Source organism: Camelus dromedarius, chromosome 13 (assembly GCF_036321535.1).
Source record: "Camelus dromedarius isolate mCamDro1 chromosome 13, mCamDro1.pat, whole genome shotgun sequence".
In the NCBI taxonomy this organism is placed as follows: Eukaryota; Metazoa; Chordata; class Mammalia; order Artiodactyla; family Camelidae; genus Camelus; species Camelus dromedarius.
In genome coordinates, this window is record NC_087448.1 from 69,717,078 (window position 1) to 69,736,951 (window position 19,874).

A 19,874-nucleotide genomic window follows, 5' to 3' on the forward strand; every position below is an offset into this window, starting at 1 on the left:
GGTTTCCTAAGAAGTTTGGCACTGAGGGTGACCCCAGACAGGAAGAAAGGAGAGCGTCTGTGTCACAGGCTGGATGCAGGGGACCCTGCCTAGTGAGTGGGCCAAGTGGGGAGGAAGGGCCCGGGGCCCGGGGGGCAGAGTGGTGAGGACTCGTCCCCGAAGCTAAAACACACACTTCCCCTGCGGCCCGAAGGCCGGCCTGCCCGTGGCGCCCCCACTTCTCAAGGCCTCTGGTCCCAGCCATCGAGTCGGCCGTCATGACAGACACACAACATTTCCCAGGCACTTTCAGAGGGACGCGCTCAGACACAGACCTTGGCTTGGACCTTGGGTCTGTTGTTTTTAACCTGTCCTTCACTTTCACTCTTTCTATTTTCCTTTTCGTGTGCTACTTCCAACTTACTCTTTATCTTGATTAACGTATCATTTCATCTTTCACTTGCTTTTTTTTAGTGGAGACAAGAAGGGATGGCTTAAAGTGTCAGCCCTGCCGGACGGGACCTCGAACCCGTCTCAAATGGGCGTCAGCAGACGTCTTCCGCAGAGGGCGAGCGAGGACGTGTCCTCGGATCTGCAGGCCACGTCGTCTCCATGACAGCGACCGGCTGCGGCCGCGGTGTGAATGCAGCCGTGGACAACACATACAGAAGGAGGGTGTCTGGCCCTCAATACAACTTTATTGGCAAAAACAGTCGCAAGCAGATTTGACCTGTGGCTTGGATCCATAGCTGACCCGGCACAGAGACCCCGAGAAAAGAGCCAGCGGAGGGAACTGATCTCATCGGTCTTGCCACAGGGGGCACACTCCACGTCCCAGCCTCCCGAGGCCCATGGAACCTCTTTGCTCTCATCCGAACCTCCCAGTAACCAGATTTTCTGGTCTTCAGGAAACTCCCAGGGCCCTGCTAGTCAGACCACGGGCTGAACCTTTTCATCCTCGGCCCTCACCAACACAGGCCTCACGGGCTCTCGTTTTCACCTCCCCCCAGCGCCGGACCATGGCTCTTACTCCTGGACAGAATGCCCCCAGGAGCTTAAGAGGACACAGCAGCAAAAGCGTGTGTGGTGCCCCGAAGGGGGCCTCAAAGCTCAGGCAAAGAAGCGGGGAAGCACATTCCAGGTTGAGGAGGGGAATGCTTCAGTAGGGGAGGAGGGAAGGGCTGGACCGGAGGGAAGGTGACAGAACCCTGAGCTCAGAGGCCAGGCAGGTGGGGAGGAGCTCCCAGGGCCAGCAGGGCAGCTGCTGGCATCGTGGGCTGTGTGTTTGTGTCCCCCTCAAACTAAACCCCCAGGGTGACGGGGTCAGGAGGTGGGTCCTGCGAGGTGCAGAGGTCCTGAGGGGGGACCCTCACAATGGGTCAGTGCCCTGAGAAGGAGCGGCCCCAGAGAGCTCACCTCCTCTCTGCTCTCACGTGAGGACACAGGTAGAAGTCAGAGGTCAGGATGGGCTCCCCAGACCCCTCTGCTGGCACCTTGACCCTGGACTGTCCGCCTTCAAAACTGGGAGGAGAAACGTTTATGGTTTGAACCATCCAATCTGTGGTGTGTTGTGAGGACAGCCCGAGAGAAGGCAGCTGGGACATCATCTCAAAGAGAAAGAGTTTCTTGTACGACATTAAAAGAATCGAGTGCTCAGCCCAGTGGGCGAGGGAAGAGACAGGAGGACTGGGTTACAATTAGATTAGCCACAGGGACACCAGAAACAGATACATTGTGACTGACTGTAATTCAATTTTTTAAAATAAGTAATTAATTAAAATTTTAAAAAAGATTACACTAGCCATAGGGCTAGGTAGTATCCAGGTTAGGCTTAAGATGAGGGTGTGGCTGATAATTAAGGTACCACTGGTTTGCTTCCGATCTGAACCCACGATTCCAGAGGTACTTGTAACCCATTGTAACTCACCACTTCTCAGACACGTTATTTTTCCCATGTCACACATCTACTTTTCACACGTTTATTTTTCACATCCCCACGTCTAGGAGGTGTCTTACAAAGGTTCCTACGTGTCTTTGTTTAATCGGCATTATCCTTACTTCATCGCAACAGCAGTGCAGTAAGTAATGGTGTATCTTCCGAAAAACAGCAGCATCTCATTTCTTCTAATATGGCAGACGTGTTCCAGACAACGGAAAATCAGATGGTTCACGTCAGTTCAGAGGACACGCGGCCATGGCGGTGTGTATCGTTGGTAGCTCTGCGCCCAAATCTCATGCCCTCCGGAAGCTTCTAGAGACTGCGAAGTACTTTCTCGAAGAAAAGCTAATCGGGTCCACATCTGTTTTGTGCCCCAGGGTCCCTGGAGGGGCCCCAGGAGGGCAGGTCGAGCGCTGGGGCTGCTCGGCGGCAGCAGCAGAACACACGGAACGTGAAGAGTGAAGAGCGCGCTGCCGCGCAAGAGCCGCGAGCCGCTCCTGAGAAGCCTGCAGACAGAGTAGGGGAGCGGAAATGTGAGAGCGGGAGGTACGGCGTTTCCGTGAGGAATTTAGCAAGCGGGCAGGTTCAGTAAGCAAAACAGCTACTTTTAAAACAACCCATGGCTCATTACCAACCCACTCCGCGACGCGAGCTCACCTAGGTCCCGGCCGTTGCTGCAGCCGGGCCGCGAGAGCGCTGCGGGACGCACGGGGCCCCGCGGGCGCGCCAGCCGCCCAGGCTGCGGGGGGACTGGGGCGCCTCAAGGCGCCTGCGCGGAGAGCCTGCGCCGCTCCGAGGGGGGCTCCTGCCCTCCTGCCCGGCGCCCCTGACTCTGCACGTCATGACTCTGCCTCCCTGGTTCTTTGTTTTTCATTTGTTTTTGGAGGAGGGACTGGGTATTGAAACCAGGCCCTCGTGCGTGCTAAGCACGCGCTCCGCCACTGAGCTCTACCCTCCCCCGACCCTGGTTCTTCTTAGATTGTTTTCACGGTAGACATCTGTTGTATTCCCACACCTCTCATGGCTCCCTTGTGCCTCAAAACTATTGTCCACAGTCGCTGCTTGACTCTTAGGCCGGGATTGGGTGCACAGAGTTGGCTCGTTCCCCGTCCCTCTCCTGGTACTCTCTGCTGCCACAAGCTCATTCCAGGCCACCGTTTGTGTCTCCCCTAAGGCTCCTGCCCGTCAAATTCCACTCCTCCACGGAGGCTTCCCCAGCTGCTGTCAACAGGCCACACCTAAGCTCTTGTGACAGACACCTGGTGACACAGCTGTCCAGAGGGCTCCTTCTGCAGAGGTGACCAGGTTCTATGTGACCAAGACACTTCAGCCAAAGCTGACTGGACTAGGATGGGCTTCTGACCTGGGCGGAACCGTCACAGGCAGGCCAGGGGCCAGAGGGTTCACCAGGTGCCAAAGCCCTGCTTAAAGAAGGATGGAGAGGACCAGGCAGAGCCATGAGAGCCCCACTGCTGGAAATCTGAACAGGAAGGTTCGAGAGTGGGGGGGAGGGGGGGAGAGAGGGAGGGAGGGAGGGAGAGGGAACTTACAGGAGCAGGGCTGAAAACATCAGCAAGTCATCAGGTTTCAGCTACAGCAGAGCCTCAGCGGAGGAGCCAGACCGCCTGCTGCTGCCAGGACATGAGGTTGCCTCATCACTAGAGCAGACCTGGGTCCAGCACAGCTTCCCAAGTCCAGTTTCTGTGCTGCCCGGTCTCGCTCCATTTCTGTTTCCCTAAGAAGCCTGTGGGCAGAGTCTCCTGGACTCCTGTGAAGTCAGAACGACTGGCTGAGGTTCCTGTGTCCCACATGTACCCCTACGGTCCTCCAGAGAATCCGAATAAGTGTTAATCCCATAAAACAAAAGAACCGTGCGCACAGTGACCTTCACCAGTCCCTGCCCCCAAACATCTGCAGCCTTTCTAGCCTGAACCATGCGATTTGGCACTCACTACAGGATGCCTCGCCAAAGCAAGGGCACTAATTTTGCATGGGCTTTAATTTCACTTCCCAGCAGATCACACACTTCCTCAGGGCAGGGGCTCAGGGCTCCTGTTTCTTCTTTATCTCTCACACCCCATATAATCTTGAATACGTCATTTAACCTCTCCAAGCACCGGTACTCTTATTTTCAAAACTGGAGAAATAATAGTACCTACTTTAAAGGGCAGTTTTGAAGAATAAATGAGAACATGTCTGCAAAGTGCTTGGCATAGTGCCTGGCACACGACGAGTGCTCGTCAAGCACTGATGGACGTAGTGATGGCAGTGCTGGTGGTGGTGGTGGTGATGGCGGTGGTGATGATGGTGATGGTGGTGGTGCTGGTGATGGTGGTGCTGGTGGTGCTGGTGCTGGTGGAGGTGATGGTGGTGGTGGTAGTGATGGTGGTGATGGTAATGGTGGCAGTGAGGGTGATGGTAGTGGACTGTATACATCATAGAGTCCTGAACACAGTAGATAACTTAGAAGTATTTGCCGCTATGTGGCTCACCTGGCAAACCACATGCTCACAGGCTGTATAGCGGAGTTAAGGGACAGAGATGAGCAGAAGGGAAAACCAGCACCTGTGGAGCACCTGCTCCGACCCCAAGCCCTTGCGGGTCTATCTCATCTATACCTCACAGCAGCTCATTGGCAGAAATCCTAATTTAAATTAAATGACCTGCCTAACTTTATGAAGCTAAATAACGACACTGCTTGGGTTCCAACAGCCACACCCTTTCCTCTACACCCGGCGGCCCCACAAACAACCCCTCAAGACTGATGGGCAGAGGGAGGGGATGGCCAGCAACGTTCCTCCAAAGTAGGAATGGGTTCAAAACACAAACTCTGTGTTTCTCAAAAAACACCATCCTTACGCACACTAACTGCACCGTTTGCACCCTAATTTCCCCCGTCAATCTTCACTTTTCATCGACTCCTGATCAAGGTTTGCATCAGTATCAGGAGAAATAAAGTTGAATGACTCCATTTCAACACTGACCTAAAAGAAGGAGCAGGAAGCGATGCTACTGGCTGAGGGTGGCAAGATGCCGTAGTCAGACTCCTTTCAGAAACAGCCTCCGACCTCGGCGTTCTCTCCTTCACAACCACAGTCCTGCTGGGTCTGCTCTGCAGGGTCTGTCTCGCTGGGCTCTGTGCCCTGCTCTGGTACGGGGACTCTGGAAGCTGCTTGAGGGCAGAGAGGGTGACAACACTGCTTCGTGTCCACAAGTGCCCGGAACTTAACCTCCACTCACTCACTCGAAGATCTCACTGGTCCTCTGATGCACCTCGCTTTATGAGGCTGGGGAAGGAGACCCGGGCAGTGGTCCCCGGGGGTGACAGTGCTTCAGCCCAGCACTGGGCCGGCGGACCCCCGGCTCCAGGCGGCACCATCACCCCCGCCCAGCCCCGGCCCCTCACCAGCGGCGCTGGTTCCAAAGGCTTTGCGGTCCTGCTGCCCGGATTCAAACCCAGCTGTGTTGCCTCAAGCTGGGGGACTCCCCGACACTTACTTAGCGTCTCTGAGCCTGCTCCTCAGCCAGACGAGGCGAGTGCCAGAGGAGAACACAAACAAGTCCTGGAGCCTCAGCCCCGCGCGCGGCCACACCTCCCGTGGCAGGGACGGTCACTGTCATCAGTCACCCACTGCGTTTACCCTTTGGGGCTGTGCTCGCCACCTTCCTTCCTCTGATTCTCGGTGCCGACCCTTGACTAAAAGCTAGACGGCAGCGAGACCACCGGAGGGACGCCGCGGAGTTGTGTGGGAGCCGGCAGGCGCTGGGCAGGAGACAATCAGACGTGCGCTGCTAGAGCTGATACCGCAGCTCAGGGGCTAATGCAGTTTTGGGCTCCGTTCCCAGCAGCGAACAGAGGTGAGAGTCCCGCTCTAACAGCCTTTCTCGAACCCCACCTGGAAAACTACATTAAATTCCGGGCACTTCAATACCATAAAGAGGTAGAAAAGCTGAAGGGAGTTCAAAGCAGAGCAATAAAAATGATGGGGAGGTAGGGAGAATTGATTTACTGGGAAAGATTAAAATAACGAACTACGTACAGCGCGTCTGGGTGGTGACTGGCGAGGAGCATGGGGGAACATAGCAGCCTATAAATAATGGGGCCGGTAAACAGCCGCGGGGAGCGTTCTTGAGCTGGTACCAGGAGGCACAGCCGGGAAGGAGGGCGAGACAGAGGAAAGGACAGTTTATGAAGAACCTGCGGAAAGCTGTGTGGGCTTTTATTCAAAGACAGAGAGAGACAGGCAGAGAAATTAAAGATGCCAAGCAGTGACGTTCCAATCCAGCAGGACGGAATCCTACTTCCCAAAACCCTATTGTTTTCTGGTCCCCATCTGCGTGTCTCCTACCCCAACTGCTATGGCCCTTGGTGGTCAGCACCCCTCCTCCTACTGCCACCACTGCCAGGCAGCAAGCTTGGCAGAGAAATACACCAGGTTCACTCACCGGAGACTCCCCAGCACCTGACGCAGGGCTCACCTCCTAGTCATCATCCCATAAATACCGGCTGAATGAAGGGCGTGGTGAATGGCCAGTTTGCAAAGAAATAAATGAAATAAAGCATTAATTACCAAAAATGATACATAGTAAGGGTCATGTCAAAGCAGCAAAGATCTAGCAGGATCACAGCCATGGATCGTGACATGTAGAATTTTAAGGTTAGAAAGGCCGTTAAAAATTTTATATTTCAATGATTCTCAATTTTTTTCCCCAAACCAGTTCACCTGTGCACCTACATTTACACACAATTTCCAGCACGCTCACGTATTCCCAGACCTTTCTCTCCACCATAAATAATGCCCATCAGAGCCAACTACATGAGAGGGACATTCTCCCGTGGAAAACCTTGTCACCACTTTAACTGAGTAAAAGAAAAAAGTGAATACTCTGTGGCCTGTTGTGAGCGGCCCTCCCTGAGACCCTCGCGTGCCACTTATGCCTCCAGGGGGACCTCGGCCTCCGGGCGGGCGGCGCGGCAGCACTTCCCCGCAGGCACACACTTTCAGCTTTTAATTTTGAGTAGAAAAGTACTTGCTCTTCTCCTCACGCCTCACTGTGACCTGTGTGTCACCCAGCACCCCCTCTGCTGAGCAGGTAGAGTGACCGTCCCGGGAAAGCCCGTTCATGGTGCAGCCCAAACTATAGGACGGGGTTTCTACAGGTTTCCCGAGGCCCCAGGTGCCATTCTGTGATTTCCAAACGCAGAAACTGAGGCTTTGTGTTAAAAGTTACTGGAGCAAGTGACATCCTGGTGACACAGGAACCACCAGCCACCTGCTGAGCGCCCCCCTCACTCCTCTCGGCTGCCTCAGGGGTCCCCACCTACACCCCAGACTTCTCTGCACAGTTCATCCCACAAAGCCACAGGCACCACTTTGTCAAGCTCTGTGGTGAACAGAGAGGATTTCCTCCATCCATTTAGCCAATGCTTAGGAGCTGTAGTTACGCAGTTCAGAGGCAAAGTCCAGACAGCCCTTGATGCATACATTTGTTTTTGGAAAAGTCAACTTCAAAGCCTGAAGTCCATCTCCGGAATCCCAGTTCCCCCATTAACACCCACAATAAAACAGTAAATACATTCCAGGGAGAAAGCAAGCGGAGGGGGAGCCATTTTTCAATTTACTCAGTGAAGCGGCCGCTGCCCCGAGGCCCGCGTTGCGTGGTGGGCCCACCTCTAGAGCCCAGCACCACCCAGGGGCCCAGAGGCCCTACGACTGTTTCAACACCACGCCGGGCGGCCGGCGCCCGGGGGAGGTGGCGCTGAGGTGGGTCTGAGCATGCGCAGCAGGGGCGGGTCCCCAGGGAGAGGGGGCCGGGAAGCAGCCCGGGGCGCTGGGAGCGCGGCGGGGGGCGCGGGTGCTCCTCAGGAGGTCCCGGGCCTGGAAGTTCTGCCAGAATCTGTCCTGCGGCCCAAGGGGGCCCCAAAAGTTCCCAAAGTGGAGAGAGCGGGCCGGAGAAACGTCAGGGAGAGCGCACGCCTGGAACCCAGAACTTCCCAGTGCGATGTTGAGCACTTCAGGTGGCAAAACCCGATCCCAGTCTGAGCTGGAGGCCGCGAAGCCCGACCTGCACGGGTCTGAAGTTACGTCCGGGCTTCACTGACCCGCTTGCTGGGATACCTTTTTCAGAACAGACCCACTAACGTTTTGGAACTGGAGGTGCTCCCTCAGGCCCTGCGGGGGTGAAACAGGGCGCCTACACCATGCAGTCCCCTGCTTAAGCTGCAGAACATCCCGAAACACAGCCGGCCCGGGGCACGGGGTCGCAGACCTGGTCCACCCCGGCCGCTTCGCGAAGGGTCGGTGAGGGGCCGTGCCGACGTCGGGGGGTCCGGCCCTGCTGCCGGAGGGTGAGGGAGGGCTGCACTGCGGCGCGCTGGGGAGGGCAGGGAGGAGGAAACGGTTCTGAAAACAGTTTAGGGATAAGTCAGGACTTGGTGATGGGGGGGGGGGGCTTGGGGCAGGGCGGGAACGAGGACTCCCGAGTTTCCTCGTGGACGTCCTCATGGATGGTGGTGTCACCGTGAGACGGTGCTCGCAGGAGGCAGGGCAGGAGCAGCGGTGAAATAATAGGTCTGTCTGAACATCTGTGAGGAGCTGGAAGAAACACTGAGCCATCAGGCAGAGGCAGCCGAGCTCAGTGGGACACAAGCTCGGGGAGGTGTGTGGAAACACGCGGCGGTAAATTAGAATCTCACAGAGTGACCCAGAGCAGAGGCAATTCAGAATCGTCGTCCCCCCAGCACGGGGACGAAGGCAGAGAACACTGGCCACGCTCCCCAGAAGCCCCCTAAAGAGGGGCCATGGTACAGCTGAGGCAGGAGCTGGAAGCAGGAACAGGGCCTTGAGCTGCCCTGGGGTGTGCTCCTCTGCCTTCCCTGAGCTGACGAGGCCCCACAAAGCTGCTTGCTCCTCCTGGGCTCAGTTAGCACCCAGCCTTTACAGCCTCCCAACTTCCCAAAGCTCTCACCATCCAAGTCCTCTTCCGCTAACTCCAGGTAAACGACGTGGTCGAAATTCAAGCCCCACTGTAGATCAACAAAACAGAGACGCGTAGTCGGCTTTCTCTTTTATTGAGTCACAGAGGTGGGAGAATGTGGTTTTGCGTCTTCTGAAATTGGTGCTGTAAAGAGTCACAGAATCTTCTGGGCTTTCATGACATTTGGCAGATGTAGGACAATCACATACACTTCTCCTCATGCTGGGCTCCGTGTATGTGTATTTTTACTCTCCTCCGGCTAATCTCTGACACGGTTGCAGAAGTCATTTATAAAATGCAGGTGTGACCCCTAGCAATAAACCGCCAAATTCCAAACCGGAAGGAAAACCTAACAACGCACCTAGCCAGGAGTCACTAACGAGGTGGCTTTGTTCGAATGGGTAGTTCATATAAAACAATGGAATTACCAAAGGTTGTAAAGTCATTTTCTATGAAATAAATTCTTCTTGCTCGATGAACATAGATGGTAGCACAGCTTATGGGCTGTTTTCTGTTTTTGTCTTTTGCACTTGTTACTCATTGAAAAGACCGAGCAGAAAGCTGCTAGAAATGCAGGACTGAAGGCCCCGGCCCGACAGGGGAGGCAGCAGTGAAATGACAAGGTCTAGTGATAGAGCGTCCTTAGTGTCCTTGCTGTGTCTCTCTGAACAGCCCGGAGGGGGATGGGAGCCATCCCACCAGCCCCTAGGACATTAGGCTGGTCAGCATGGTCAGAGTTGAGTCTCAAGGTCTTACGAGAAGGAGAGAGATGGGGGAGTGACGTGTGATATTTGTGGCCAGGTCTAAAAACGCCATCAATCTCTTCTGTGTGCATTCCATGGCTAGAAATTAATCAAGTGGTCAAACCCAGCTGCAAGGGAGGTTGGGAAATGAGGTTGGGAAATAGAGTCTCCAGCCAGGCAGCTCTGGGCCAGATACCCGCTGGCTTGAAGAAGGGAACCGCATCATGGAACGTGAATCACGGCCCACGGTCTTCCACATCAAGCCAGTGATGGCTTCAGCCCAGGCGGGTACCATCTCAGGGCTCCTGGACCACTTATCAGCCTGGTGTCCTCTGCACGGAGATGAAACAGATTCAGAGGACTGAAGAGAGGGCACGTTTTGGGGACACATGAAGTGAAAATTAGATAGCTCGTCTTCTAAGGTGGACTGTTTCTCACTCCCAGTGGAAACTGACCAGATCAAGTCACTTCACTCTCTAACTTCCATCTGTTTCCATTTGAAGAAGGAGGAGGCGGAGGGGAAGGGGGTCTCACCCAGCTGGTCTCACCCAATTGTGAATTAACGCCAGTATAAATGATTAGCATTTTAGCGGATTCAATCTCCTTTTTACATAGTCAAGCAGCACAGTTGGAACATGGTCCCACGCAGGGAAGGCACAACGCTATGCACTGCAAAGCACAGAACGGCCAAACTTCCGTTGAGACAAAGCACAGCTGGTTTATTTGCTGCCCTCCAGCTGAAAAGCTCTAATTCCAGTTGCAGAAAGCAGAAATGAAGCCTTAATTGAACCTCCTCTCCTTTATCTGTAACTTGTCTTCAGACCGTTAATCCTTAATCCTACAGTCTGGACCTTGGAGTCGTATCGCAAAGTCCTAAGAGTGGGTTATCCAGTCACTGGATTACACAATGGATTTGTTCTTCCCTCGAATCTCTCATGAACTTCACAACATAGTTTGAGGTCTGGCATCGGCTTCAAGTGCTCAGCCCTTTCTAGAGGGCAGTAACTAATCGAATGGGGCATCTGTCACTGCGTCCTTAATATAGTTCCCCGAGTGTGCTCAGAACCATCGGGTGTGGTTCCCGATTTAGCCTCGTGACAAGTTGTCACGAGATAAAAACAGCTAAACAGGAATTTGGAAACTGAACTCCTGTTCTGTGCTAAAAATACAGAACTAATCATTACAAAGCACTCCCAAAAAGGTGTTTGCTGTGAACTACATACAGGTCAGAACTGTCTTGTGGCTGTTCTTTCGTTTAGCTGCCACATCTCCCCCACTGCATGTCGTAAGTCAAGCCTCTCGCAGCTGCAAACCTGTGCTCTCCTCGCTTGGAGGTTTAGTTTAGAATTGAGTGGAGGACTCTAAAGAGCTGAGTTTTAGAAAATGGTGATCAGGGACAAATATCTTAATACTGTTTCCCTGCCTCTGAGTTCTCCTCTTTCTGCAGTTAGCGAATGTGGGGACCTCTTCCCGGATGGAGAGATGCCTGTCTGCGGGTGAAAGCAAAGGGGGTGACTGACGCGCCAGGGATCACACAGTCACCACCATCCCATTTCATCTATCTGACAGCTCTTTATAAAAACAAAAATTTTGTACATAGTACTTAAAAATGTTGTCACAGTGGTATAATTGGCATACAGTTAACTGCACAGAAGCGTACACTGTGATAAGTGTGACACAGTTATACACCAGGTAAGTCAAGATCATGAACAAATCCATCACCCCTGCGCCTCCTTACCCCCGTCGCAGCCCCTCCTCTCATCCCTGCCCACCCTGTGGTCTCCAGGAAACCACTGATCCGCTCCCTGTAACTCTGCATCAGACTTCATTTTCTAGAATCTTATTCAAATGGAAACGTACAGTATGTGCTCTTTCTTGTCCAGCTTCCTCCGCTCAGCACAATTATTTTGAGGCTCATCCAGGCAGCAGCATGTTTGAGTAACTCACTCGTTCTCATGGTTGAGCAGTATTCCGTTGTGAGATGTACCAGGATGAAGTGAACTAAGGTTCAGTCACCTGGAGCCTACACTTGGGTTTTTCTCAGTGTTTGGCTATTATTTTAAAAGCTGCATCTGTCTTTGTATGAACATATGCTTGTATTTCTATTGGGTCCATCCATAGGAGGCGAATGGCTTGACCATATAGTTGATGCATGTTTACCTTTTTAAGAAACTGATAAAATGTTTTCCAAAGAGGTTTTACAACTTGACATCCCTACCACCTACGTACGAGTGTTCCAGTTCCTCCAAATCCTCAGCAACACTTAGTATGTCCCATTTTCACAACTTTAGCCTTTTAATACGTGTGTAAAGGTATCTCACTGTGGTTTTATTTTCCGTCTCCCTAATGAGCAATGATGTTGAATACCTTTTTAGGTACTTACTTACAATTTGCATATTCCTTGGTGAACTGTCTGTTCAAATATTTTGCCTGTTTTCTTGACTTTTGAGAGTTCTTTATACATTCTGGATATAGGTCCCTGGACAAGTAAGTCTGGATGTAATTTGTAAATCTCTTCTGTCAGCCTGTGGCTTTTCTTTTCATCCTCTTAATGGTGCCTTTTTGAAAGAGATTGTGCTCTTTCTGTGTTCTGAGAAATCTCTGCCCAAGTTCACAAATATTTTCTCCCATGTTTAATTCTAGAAGATTTATAGTTTTTGCTTTGATGTTTAGCTCTATAATCCATTTTGCATTAATTTCCATATATGGTACAAGGCATGGATTGAATTTTTTGCATATGGATATCCAGTTGTTTATACCATTTGTTGAAAGACTGTTCTTCCTCCACTGAATTCCCTTTGTATCTTTGTCAAAAATTTGTTGTCCATGCTGGTGAGGATGTGGAACAACAGGAACCCTCATTTATCAAAGGTGAGAATGTAAAATGGCACAGCCCCTGGGGAAGACAGTTTGACAGTTTCTTACAAAACTAAACATATCGTTGCCATATGATCTACCAATCTTACTCCTTGGTATTTACCCAAAAGAGATTAAAAGTGATGTCCACCCCAAAACCTTAACATGGATGTTTATAGCAATTGTATTCATAGTTGCCAAAACTGGAAAGCAACCAAAATGTCCTTCAGAGGGTGAATGGATAAAGTGTGGTATTTCCAGGCAGTGGAGTATTATTCAGTGCTAAGAAGAAATGACCTATCAAGCCATGAAAAGACTCAGAAAAATCTTGAATGATAGTCCTGAGTGAACGAAGTCAACCTGAAAATGCTCCGTGTTGTGTAATTCCCACTACATGACATTCTGGAAAAAGCAAGACCATGGAGACAGTAAAAAGACAAGTGGTTGCTAAAAGTTTGAGGGGTGGAGGCTAGAAGTTTTTAGGGCAGTAAAAATACTCTATATGGTACCATATGATGGATACATGTCATTACACATTTGTCCAAACTCCACAAATGTTTACAACACCAAGAGGGAGTTGTAATGGAAATCATGGACTTTGGGTGATTATGATGATGTGTGGACGGCGGTGGGGGGAGGGGGTGTGTGGGAAATCTCTGAACCTAAAACTGTTCTAAAAAAATAGTCTTATTTTTCAGAAGTATAGGGATAAAAATAGTGAATTTAGCATGTCAGATCTCTTTTTCAGTTGATTCTGCTGCTATATGGCATTTTCTTTATCAGTATTTGCTTTTCAAGACAAGCTAGAAAGTAATGAGCATACTTTTTAAATTGAGTGTCCTCTGATGTGTGGCTGTATTTGGGGACTTTTATTCTGTTGCAGTTATTTTTTTGTCTATCTTTATGCCAATTGCACGGTCAGTTACTTAATTTATAAGTCTTGAATTCAAATGGTGTCAGTCCTCTGACTTTGTTTCTTGTCAGGGTTGTTCTGGATATTCTAGAGAATCTCCATTTCCATATGAATTTTAAAACCAGTTTGCTCATTTCTAAAAAAAAAAAAAACAAACTGAAATTTTTATTGGGATTACCTTGGATCAAGAGATTAATACGCAGGGAATTTACATCTTAAGAATATATAAACAGGGTGTAATTTTCCATTTCTCTAAGGCTGTGTTTTGTAGTTTGCAGTGAATTGATCTTGAATATCTTTTGTCATATTTACCCCTAAATATTTTTACCCTATTAAATGTTATTTTTATTTCAACATCTGATTGCTCATTAGGAATATGTAGAAATACAACTGACTTTTGCATATTGCTCTTGCATCCTGCAATCTTGCTAAACTGGTTTTTATTTCTAGTAGCTTTTCCGTACATATCATCAAATTCTCTGCATAGATGATCATGTCAACTGCAAAAAAAACAAAGGCAGTTCCTCTTCTTACTTTCCAATCGGAACGCCTTTTATTCCTTTCTGCCGCGGATCTCCAGGACAACGCTGGGTAGAAGTGGAAGGCATGGACAACCTGTCTCGTTCCCCAGTTCTGGGGTAAAGCACTCAGTCTTCCATAAGAATGATGTTCATGTAGTTCTTTTGCAGACAGTTTTTTATCAGATTGAGGAAGTTTCTTTCTATTACTAATTTTCTGAGGATTTTGTCAGGAATTATTTTAACTTTGTCAAATGCTCTCTCTAGGTTTATTGAGCTGATAATGTGCTTTTCTTCTTTTGTATGGTAATAAGACAAATTACATGGATCGATTTTCGATTCGCAAGTCAATCTTGCATTCCAAGGATAAATCGCACTTGGACATCGTATATTGTCCTTTTTTAATATAGTTGGACTCAACTTGCTAAAATTATATTTAGAATTTTTATATCCATGTTCATGATGGATATTGATCTGTCACTTTCTCTTCCTGTAATGCCTTTCTCTGGCTTAATTCATAAAGCGAATTTTTTAATATTTCCTTCTCTTCAGTTTTCTGGGTTTATCATAAAATGACATTTCTTTTTCCCAAAACATCTGGTAGAATTTACCAGTGATGCCTCTGAGTCTAGACTTTTATCTGTGGGAAGGTTTTTAATTGCAAATTCAATTATGAATTTTGTAATTAGTGTCTATATTAATTTAATGGTTCAGAATATCTTGGTAAATGTTCCTTGTGCACTTGAAAAGAATGTATATTCTGTTATTGCTGAGTGGAGTGTTCTGTAAATGTCAATCAGGTCAAAGTGGTTGAAAGTGTTGTTTAAACATTCTATATTCTTAATGATTTTCTGTCTACTTGTTCTATCAATTACCAAAAGAAGGTTCTTGAAATTTTAAGTTGTAATTGTGAATTTGGCTATTTCTCTTTGTAGTTTTATCACATTCTGCTTCATATATATTGAAGCTCTGCTTGTTAGGTACACAAACAATTTGGATTTTTATGTTCTTTTGATGAAATGACCCCTTTGAGGAAATGACCCCTTTGATGAACAGCCTTCTTTATCCCTAGCAAAAATGTTGTTGAGAAATCAAGGTTGTCTGATACTAATTTAGCTACTCTAGCTTTTTCTGTAGAATGCTAGCACAGTACGTATTTTTCCATCCTTTCACTTTGAATCTTTTTGTATCTTTATATTTAAAGTTCATTACTTGTAGGTAAGATATAGTTGCATCTTGCTTTTTAAATCCAATCTTGTGATGTTTAGACCATTTACTTTTAATGTGACTCAGTATAGACAAGTTTAAATCTATCATCTTGCTACAACTCTTTGTTTATTACCTTAGTGGTTGCTGTGGCGTTGGCAGCACACATCTTCAGCTCACTGTGATGCACACCACTCCGAGGATAGGATAAGAACCTTACAATACGTACTTCCATGTCTCTCCCTCTGGGTTTGTACTACTGTCACACATTTTATTTTTACAAATGTGATAAATCTCACAGTGTTATTGTTTTTGTTTAATCAGCCCATCACCCTTTAAAGTGATTCAAGTAGGAAAAAATCTTGTATTTTCTCATCAGTTATCATTTATGGTGTTCTTCATTTCCTTTGAATAGATTCCTGTTTCCACGTGGCATCTTTTCATTTCTGCCTGAAAGATTTTAAGGTTTTAACATTTACAATATTAATCATTTTAACATTTCTTATAGTAAGGGTCAGCCGATGATGAAGTCTTTGCGCTTGTGTATATCAAAAAAAGTCTTCACTTAACCTTTGTTTTTAAAATATATTGTTTCTGGTTTTTAAAATATATTGTTTCCGGTTTCTATAATATAATTCCAGTTTGACAGATTTGTTTTTTCAGTACTTTAAAGATGTTATTTCACTATATTCTTATTCATATTTTTTCTGACAAGAAATCTGATGTCATTCTTAACTTTGTTCTTCTGTATCAAATATATGCTGTGGCTTTTTTCAAACTGGATGCTTTAAAAATTCTCTCGTATCACTGGTTGTCAGCAATTTGATTATGATATGCCTTGCCATAGGTTTTTTTCCCTCATGTTTGTTATGTTTTAGGTTCACTGAGCATCTTGGGTCTGTGTGTTTATAGTTTTTATCAAATTTTAGAAACTTTCTGGCCATTATTTATTTAAATTTTTTTGACGCCTCTCTCTCTTCTCTTTTGGGGACTACAGTTATATGTACATTAAGCTGCTTGAAGTTTTCCCACAGATCATTGATGCTCTGTTCAGCTTTCCTTAATTCCCTTTCCTCTGTTTCTTCCACTTTAGATGGTTTCTGTTGCTATAATTTCAAGTGCAGGCACCATTTGTTTTGCAGTGTCAACACTACCGTTAATCTTATCCAATGTATTTTTCATTTCACACATTGTATTTTTCAACTCTAGAAGTCAAATTTGAATTTTTTCCTAGTATCTTCCATATCTCAAACTTTTTTAAAAAATATGAAATGTAATAGCTGTTTCAATGTAATTTTCTGCTCACGCTAACATCTTGGTCAGTTCTGAGTCAGACTGGAATGATGTTTATCCTCATTTTGGGTTTTGTGTTCCTGCCTCTTTGCATGTCTGATGATTTCTGATTTGATGCCAGACATTGTGTGTTTTACCTTGCTGGGTGGGTGATGGATAATTTTTATTCCCATAAACTTTATTGAGCTTTGTTCTGGGATGAAGTTGACTTGAAAATAGTTTGATCCTTTTTGGCGTTTCTTTTCAAATGTGTTAGGTAGAACTAGAACAGTGTTAAGGTTAGCTGTTCTGCACAGCTGAGGCCCTTCTGTGCACGCCACACAACGCCCTGTGAATCTGGAGGTTCACTTCTCTGGCTGGAAGGAAGAGGCAGTGCTCCTCACCCTGTGTAAGCGCCAGTACCGTTACCTCCCATCCTTCAGGGTGGTCCTTTCCCTGTCCTCAGGTAACTTTCTTGTCCTCATGTACTAATCACAGTATAGACCCTTTCTAGAGAGCAGTCACTAGTCAAATGTATTTATAGATTGTTCACATATTTCTCACATGCTCCTTAATACAGTTCCTTGAGTGTGCTCAGAACCATTGGGTGTGGTTCCCAAAAAAGACCACTTCACGACAAGCCATCACATGCTTCCGAGATAAAAACAGTCACCCAGGAATTTGGAAACTTAACTACTGTTCTACAAATATAGAATAATCATTATAAAACATGACCCAAAAGAACGCTAAATTACATCACATTGACTTTATGCATGTTTTGTTTTTCCAAGACATTTTTCAACTCAAAGTCAAAGCAAGAAGGAATAGCTTTGAGAACAGTTTTAAGTGTCCAGTTGAATGGGAGTGAAAAGAAGATTTCCCAATGGCGTAAGTCCATTATATTATAAAGTATCTGCTTTAAAGAGATAATATTCTGCTTTAAACCACATCCCAGTCCTCTTCTCCAGAAAGAAGCGGTATTTTACACAAAGGAGATAAGGAGAAAAGCTATGGCAGGTAACTCCTGGCGCTCTCACAAGTGGTAGGCACGCGCTAAGTGACTCATTTATATTCATAGTGAATATGAAACCGATTTTACCGGTTCTGTGCTGCTTTCCCAACCCCGGCAATGTGGTCCGTGTCAGTAACTGCTTGCTGAATAAACTCATGAGTTTCAATGAAGAGTTCCCTTCACTTAAATTTTGGGCAGGTTTTAAATAATCCACTGGGTATTATATAGACATGTTGAAAAATCATGCGTTTATCTAAGAATAAAACTCAATAGTTGACCAGGTTTTAAAGGTTTAAAAAAATTTTAAGCACTAAATGTGACCCATGACTACAAAAAATTTTACTTATCCAAACTACAATATTTATTCTTTCTATTTTATTTTTAGTTTTCCTATAATTTGAGCTCCTGCTATTTGAAAAATAAACACGACCCACGTGTCTATAGCTACCAGCTAATTAGGACATAGAACAGCTCATCTGAGAGCAGTTGGGCCATTTCCAGGTACTGCTGCATTTGGGGACATGCTCAGGACCACGTGGAGTGCAGAATGAGGCATAGGGCTAGATGTGACTAGACTGTGTTTTCAGGCAGGTTAATTCACATACTTCAGCAGGAAGCATTGTTAATACAATAAAGTTCTTTCACTTAATAATCTACATTTTAAAAGAAATAAGCATTTTGCATCTGGAACCAAATGAACGCACTGGGATAAGAGTGGGATCCAGCCTCCTTGACGAGGAAATATGCCAGGAGGAAGAAAGAGCACAGACAGTAGAGTCACCGCAAAATTCAAAATTTAAAATTGCTTCATGGAAGCGATCATGGGAAGAAAGAATCTGATTCAAATTTTGCACCCACCTCCCAAAGTATCATTCATAACTCAAATCGGTCTCTTGATGGCACAACACTGGAAGAATGGCAGCATGAGGGAAATGTTCTGCCCTGAGGTTGTGGACCTCCAGGGGCAGGCATGGTGAGAGTCTCCTTTCTCGTCAATATGCCCCGCCTGGAGTGCCACTCTAATTCAGTTAGCCCGCATTCCCAAAACCAGACGTAGCATCATGAAACTGTTCTGGGGCAATTCTAAAGAGCATCCATCACATTCCATCAGTCCTGCTTACTCTGTAAGAGGCACACATGCATCTCTGCTCTTTTAGTCAGTGTGGGACAAGGAGGGAAGGGCCCCAAGACAGCGGGGAGCCGGGGCGCCCCGTAACCAGAGGAGGAAACCAAAGCAAGCTGCAGGGAAACCAGAAGCTGACTCACTACAGACGTTTAATTCTTGTGAAGGCGGAACGGGACGTTTTATCCCTCTAACCAAGACGTGTAACTTCGTGCCTGCAGTGTAGAAGCTGCTGTTACAGGCCCACTGTCTGCATGGCAGGGGAGGCGTCCTTAAAAGACATCACAAATACGTACTTGACAAATTTTTGGAATTCTCGTGCCTTTTCCTTTGGATTTTTCCAAGGGAGGAAAAATGGGGTTGCCTAATTCAAAAGAAACTCATTTACTGCCAAGGAGGGACTCATCTACTGAGAAAATCTGTATCATCCAATTTGAGGACACTCCTACAACGCTGCCCCACTTGCAACAATGGCCTCGAAGGGGGCTGCATCTGACTGGGTTCTTCTAAATTCACGTAAATTGAAGACGGTGAAGTTCATGGGAAATTGTCAACACTGTCCTAATTGCCTCATGACGTGGGCAGCCCAGTCCCACGGCACCTCAGACTGCACGTTTGTATAGTCGTTGACATAGAACCCAGCCTGGCATTTGAGTAACAAAATCAGAATATTGTCTTTTCTTCCTCTGTTATGTCCTTAGCACTGTCCTATGTCCTATAGCAGTTGCTTGATACATATTTATTGAAAGAAAGAAGTAGATTTTTAAAGATCGTATTTCCACCTCTTTTATTATCCTGTATTTTCATCGCCATTATGTTGTGGGTTTTGCCTGTGACATGAGGTAAATGTGAGGGGGACAACTGAAGTGAGTAAAGGTAACAGAAACAAATAGAGTCACCTTCCTCCGAACGGCAACCAGAAGTCAGAAAGGAGCGTCCTGAGCGTGGCCCCAGGGACGCAGGGCAGCCCAGCTGGCCTGACTGAAGTCTGGTCCCCGCCATCTCCACGTCACCAGCGCTTTCCACATCCTCAGGTCCCTCACAAGCACCCAGGAAACATCAGACAACCATCCAAGGAGCCCACGTTCTCCACGAGCCATGCACCTTCTTGACGCCTTTGGAAAGCCAGGGCCTGCGGGCTCTCTCTACTGTACCTCCTGCTCCTCTGCATCTCGCCTGAGACAGGACGACCTCGGGCTCTCAAACGTCCTCAGCGGCACCCACACGCCCCACGGCCCGGCACCCTCCCACCCCAGCGTCCATCACAGTGCACCTGCCTGTCAGGTAAACTCCCCGTGTGCCGTCAGGACCATGCCTGTCTCTCAAGCTCCACCC

The 19,874-nt window shown here is 47.6% G+C and overlaps 1 protein-coding gene across 1 annotated transcript in view; it reads right to left on the bottom strand.

The window, feature by feature from the left end:
- Positions 1-664: 664 nt before the first annotated feature.
- Positions 665-19,874, bottom strand: part of FGF9 (fibroblast growth factor 9) — a 48,731-nt gene continuing 29,521 nt past the window's right edge. Inside the window, exon 3 of the mRNA XM_064493272.1 lies at positions 665-2,424. Coding sequence (XP_064349342.1) covers positions 2,212-2,424 — 213 coding nt within the window. The 3' untranslated portion in view covers positions 665-2,211. The remainder of the gene's footprint in view (positions 2,425-19,874) is intronic.